This window comes from Corylus avellana, chromosome ca1 (genome assembly GCF_901000735.1).
Source record: "Corylus avellana chromosome ca1, CavTom2PMs-1.0".
NCBI classification, from domain to species: Eukaryota; Viridiplantae; Streptophyta; class Magnoliopsida; order Fagales; family Betulaceae; genus Corylus; species Corylus avellana.
Window position 1 is genome coordinate 888,665 of NC_081541.1, and position 6,000 is coordinate 894,664.

General features: G+C 35.2%; 1 protein-coding gene and 1 pseudogene across 1 annotated transcript; both read right to left on the reverse strand.

Moving 5' to 3' along the window:
- Positions 1–1,846: 1,846 nt before the first annotated feature.
- LOC132167010 (hevamine-A-like) lies at positions 1,847–2,777 on the reverse strand. The gene has a single exon (XM_059577898.1). It carries the CDS (start codon positions 2,752–2,754, stop codon positions 1,855–1,857), a length of 900 nt encoding a protein of 299 aa, XP_059433881.1. The 5' UTR covers positions 2,755–2,777; the 3' UTR covers positions 1,847–1,854.
- A 2,707-nt stretch (positions 2,778–5,484) lies between these two features.
- The window catches only part of LOC132191601 (hevamine-A-like), an 819-nt pseudogene continuing 303 nt past the window's right edge, over positions 5,485–6,000 (reverse strand).

Genomic DNA, 6,000 nt, shown 5'->3' on the forward strand with positions numbered 1-6,000 from the left:
AGTGCTCTAGATCTAGAATACGTGAAATTAGAAATTATAAAATTACTTTGCAAGGATAAACTGTATACACCTTGTGAAAGGAAGAAAACTACCAATATTTATTGCTTACAAGAACACCTGAGGCTTATCTTAGACTTTAGCAGAAGACTTAGCTAGAAGTTTTAGATAATGTTTGTCTTTTTAAAATAGTTATTCCTTGAATAATGCTAAAAAGTATATATACATTTTTATCTCACAATGTTGATTAATCCTTAATTTTTTAATTTTTATTTGTTAACATTGACAAATTTAAGGGTTGGTTGGACCCTAACCTTAATTAGGATTGTGGGACAAAAACGAAATTTTTGAAACAACTGTACATATGAAATATTAAGTGAAAGGGAGAGCTTTACTTTTACGGTTAAAATTTTATTTTGTTATATTTAACGGTGCATATTGTGTCACTTTATTTGAAAATTTTAAACAATGCATTGATATATACAAAATTTTAGTGGATGCTATTGGGCATCAACATTTTTTTTTTTTTTTTTAATTTTTTTTTTTTATTTTCCTGCCTACTCTTTAGGGTCGACAAAGTCGACCCTAATAATTTGTCATTAGGGTCGACTTTCAAAGTCGACCCTAATGATCACTCTTCAGCGTCCACTTTGAGTGGACGCTGAAGGTGAATAAAATTATTTTTTATATTTTTTTTTAATTCTTGCACATACTCTTTAGGGTCGACTTTGTCGACCTAATACTTTGTCATTAGGGTCGACTTTTATAGTCGACCCTAATAAACACTCTTCAGCGTCCACTTTGAGTGGACGCTATTGGTAAATAAAATTATTTTTTTTTATTTTGTTAAATTCTTGCCCATACTCTTTAGGGTCGACAAAGTCGACCCTAATGCTTTAGCATTAGGGTCGACTTTACAGTCGACCCTAATAGTCACTCTTCAGCGTCCACTTTGAGTGGACGCTATTAGGGAAGAAATTTTTTTTTTTTTTAAAAAAAAAAATTCCGCCACACACCCTTTTAGGGTCGACTTTGTCGACCCTAATGAGTAGCCATTAGCGTCGACTTTAGAAGTCGACACTAATGATCTTTTTCCCGCCTTTTGAATATTTCCCGCGAGAATATTAGGGTCGAGTTATTAGCGTTCACTGTAGAGTCGACGCTATTATTCATCTTTTGGGTCGACTATTAGCGTCCACTTGAATGTGGACGCTAATACATAACTATTAGGGGCGACTTTCAAAAGTCGCCCCTAATAGTTGAGTATTAGGGGCGACTATAAAGTCGCCCCTAATAAGTCGCCCCTGATGATATGAAATATTTAAAAGTAAAATGCATGATATGAAATATTTAACCTTTTCTGATTCTCTTGCTAAGCAGTGGCCTTAACAAGATCCCATTTTTCTTTCGAAAAAATAATTTCATTTGAAATTGTTAGTATTGATAGATCGAGTTGTCCATTTTAGCAAAGAACAGGCCGAGGAAGTGGGAGACAAAGCTTAGGTACCTGTTCGAACAGATGGACTCAGCCTCACAATTGATTCTTTTTTACTTTTAAAAGTTTTTTTTAAAAAAATATATATATATTTGTCTTCTTACTTAAAAATTTTAATATATATATATTTGTCAGCTTCCCAAGCGATGTTCATATATTCCATGTTACCAACCAATGAGCAGAAAATTACATGACTTTGTGCTAGAAGAAAAAACATAAAAAGAGAAGTCAACTTAAATAACACACATATTTATTTATGTATTTCATTTATTATTAAAGCCAAGAACCATATAGTCAAGATCTTGGATTGAAAAAGATACACAACTCAATAATTATCATTTAAAAAAGGACAAAAGCATGATTCATACGCTCTTCAAAATGGTGGAGCTATATCCAGTCTGATCATCATAATACTTTGACCAAAGCATCACACCTCCATATTTAGGTGACTTTCTAATGATGGGAAGAATTTTAGAAGTCAGCACGTCGGGAGGAATATACCCACTTCCAGCTGCTTGAGGAGCTGCTGGTAAACCCAAAAATATCCTCCCGGCCTTTATCGACGTCGTCCATCGGTTCCATGAACTTATTAGGTTATTGATGTTACCTGAACTATATTGGCATGGAGCATTGTTGTAGAATTGAATCCAAACATAGTCAAAAAGGCCTGTGTTAAGGGCAGTACCAAGAAAGCTATCTGGAAATGGACATTGGGGAGCTGCGCTCAAGTACACCTTTCTTTCTGGTTTGCTATATGCCTTTAGGTACTTTGCAAGATCCTCCCAGTATTGAGTCGACCCAAGCTCTATGTCGAAGTCTATGCCATCTAATACGGCGTCGCCTAGGGGACGTGATGATGACTTACCACCCAAGAAATTATTCCACAAATATTGCGCTACATTTTCTGCATCCGCAGCAGAAGCTAGAGAGTAGCTTCCAATTCCACCTCCAATGGAGAGCATCACCTTGATTCCACGCTTTTGGCAATTTCTAATGCCATCGCTGACTATTGTGCACCCATTGGATGCTGGGTTGCAATGACCCGCAAGATTGATATCCGGGGTTTGGCCATTGCCAAATTTGTTGAGAAAGGCTACGTTTACGTACGAATATCTTCCAGTAGCACACGTGTCTGTTAGTGTTCCCTCGTTGCCGTTTTGACCCCAGTAGATGGCGATGCCACCAGCGTGGGCAGTTTTGATCAAGGCCGTCAAGAACAAGAGGGGAAGGAGTAGCGGTGTAAGTCTAAGATTTCTAGCCATGTTTGTGTGAATGTGTTTTGTGCTCACATAATGTTAAGGGGAGGCTTCTTTTATAGAGTTGGGAGTATTCCAAGCTTGAAAATTTGACCAATAACGCGTTTCAGTTAATTCAAATATAGTTGAGCTGTATAGAACTTTAGTCAATTGTAGGCTGAAGCTGACTCGGTTTTAAGCAGGATTGGTTGACTTACTCTAAGAATGTGAAGACAAATGCACAACATGAGAGCTAATTAAAGAAATTTTAAATCAATTATAAATTCAAAATTAGGGAATAATCAATACGTACAAAACACGTTCATTAGATAAAAAACGACAAAGGGGTGGCCATATTTTACAAAGTGCACATGGAACATAAATATAGTTTAATTAGTTCATATCTCTTATTATAATATCATAGTACAAGGGATTTGTGAATTTTGTTAGTAAATATTTGAATTCCTATATATTGTCTTCGACAGCCCAGCTGCATATATGTATTCGATAGTTTCTATCGTTTACCATTTGTCATGATTTAAATGCATGTAAGCTAGTTATATATATATGCTTGTCTTTTCTTTGGTGTGTTGTATGATCCTTCTTGGTTACATATCGGCATTAATGGGGCTCTTATTATTATTTGTATGCAACGTGACTTGGTTGTTGTTTTCCTTACTACTGACTAGCATACGTTATACACATGACACGTCACTGAAATATGACTAAATTTATAATGGCATTACCCCCATATATTAATTATATTAATTTACGATGTTATGAGTTTAAATGTTGAATATATATATAACTCCAAATTTCTTCCCTAAAAAAGGAGCCATAATTGTCTTGTTATTTCTATTGAAGTTCAACGTCGGCGCCGTAATTTATGGGTCAGCTCATTTGATCAAGCTAGTTCGTTTAGACCATGGCGCATATATTCAACGCCGTCGCCCATCAAAATCACAACCATTATTCCATCCTTACAAAATTTCTCGAGGGGGGTTCTTTTATATTAAATTTTATGCGTTATCTTGACCTAATTATATGATATTACCAAATGTCAATCAATGAAGGTTACCTTTTTCACATATGGTCGGGTGCTTCTATTGTCTACATTTACCTTCAGCGGTGAATTTAAGAATTTGTATTAGAAAGGATGAAAGAATGAGAGTAGGAGTTAGAGTCAAAAAAACTAAAAAAATTACCCTTAGAAAAAAAAAAATTCAAAATTTTTTTAAAGGGCGGGTAGGGGCGCCTGCCCCCCACTGTTTACCGGTATCTAATTTTTCTTGAAAAGTGAACTGTTTTAAAGATTTCAAAATGTGACAACTCTTGTGCATACTTAATTGCTAAACTCCCGCTCATTATCCATTTCTTTTTCTATTATAAATAAAAGTGGAAAAGACCCCATTAGCAATTCTTGTCCTCTAGAATGAGCAAGGATATATGGTTAAAATGAATTCATTTTAAGCCATTTTTAAGATTCTGAATATCAACTTGATAGTGGAATCTAGACTGATGGGATAATTTGAAACTGATTTAGCCATGGGTCAATTTGTCCACTGGAAATGACATCATTCTTAAATGGGCCGGGCCTTAATAAAGGATTAAACACAACACTCCCGGTCACTAATTTCTAAGTCGATTGGCCCCCACAACCCAAATTAATGGGGAGAAGCATAAATATTTTGCAACAAGACTATGGGCATGCAATCAAGATTAATCCCTGAAGAAGCAATTGAAAATTCTTGATTTAGACCACAAGTTGTTAAACACTAGAATATTATCAAGAAAATTATCAATTCAGTTACCACATTTATTAATACCAAAATCTATAAGAGCATACAATCAAACAACATAAATAATTTTAATAATGAAGTAAAAACCTTTTGAAGAATCATTCAAAAGTAAAACTACTTTGAGACGAATCCGTCATGGTAAACTTGTTTTACATATTGTTCTTATTTTCCAGACTTTTGTAACTCGAAACCCAATTTGTGACCATGCAAACAACATATTTACCTCTCACTGCAGTGATTCTAGAACCTATAGCCTTCTTCTATATGATAACGTTCAAGAATAAACCTTGTCCGCTTCAACCCAGAACTTTGGTGGCCGTACGTAGACCTTTTGTGGTTTGACTAAGGACAATGAAACTAAGAAAAGTTTTAGAACAATTTTGGCTCAAGAAAAAAGTTAAATCTCTCCCAAATCAATGAAACATAGCCTTCCAATGTGTATAGAAGTTGTGATATGTGAGATTTATATAGAATGAGAGAAAACATAACTTTTTAAGCTAAGTTTGGCTAGGGTTTCATGATTTGCAACAATCTCGTTTGAACGAGAATAAGTTTCATTCGAACGAGATATAGGGTTTCACAAATTTGTTGTACAACGTTCTAACAAGCATCAAATGACACTTGATCGGAGTTTGTTTTAAATATAAAGTGCTTTTGTTTTAAATTTTATACTCAGAAGTCAAGAACATGTTTTAGAAAAGTGGGAAAGGAGATGCTTTCCAAATGAATTTTCTTTTAACTTATCAACCATGTTTTTGTTAAAAAAATAAATAAGAAATAGTTGAAAAAAATTGGATGTTGAATGAAGGAAAGAAAGAAGGTGAGCAACCATCAAGATATAGGCATGACATAGCATGATAAGTAAAGTACAATAAGATTTGATAAAGTAATAAACGATACTCGAGCTCCCAAGATCTTTTATTTGTTGTGTGTTTTTGACTTGAGAGCCATATCCAATTCATACATTTCTTACAATTCTAGAACTATATCCAGTCCTATTATCATAATATTTTGACCAAAGCATCACACCTCCATGCATACTTAGACGACCTCTTAACGATAGGAAGAATTCGAGAAGTGAGCACATTAGGTGGAACATACCCACTTCCGGCTGCCTGTGGAGCTGCCGATAAACCCAAAAATAACTTCCCGGCCTTCATTGAATTAGTCCATCGGTTCCATGAACTAATAAGTCTGTTGTGTTACCTGAACTGTATTGACATTGAGCATTATTATAGAATTGAACCCAAACATAGTCAAAAAGGCCTGTGTTAAGGGCGGCACCAAGAAATCTATCAGGAAATGGACATTGGGGAGCTGCGCTTAAGTACAAACTTCTTCCCGGCTTGCTATATGCCTTTAGGTACCGTGCAAGGTTATTCCAATATTTTTTTGAGCCAAGCTCTATAGCGAAGTCTATGCCATCCAATATGGCATCTCCTAATGGGCGTGATGGTGTCTTGCGAAATTGCTC

Coding starts and splice junctions, on each gene's coding strand:
- LOC132167010 (XM_059577898.1), bottom strand. CDS start 2,754: ATGGCTAGAAATCTTAGACTTACACCGCTACTCCTTCCCCTCTTGTTC.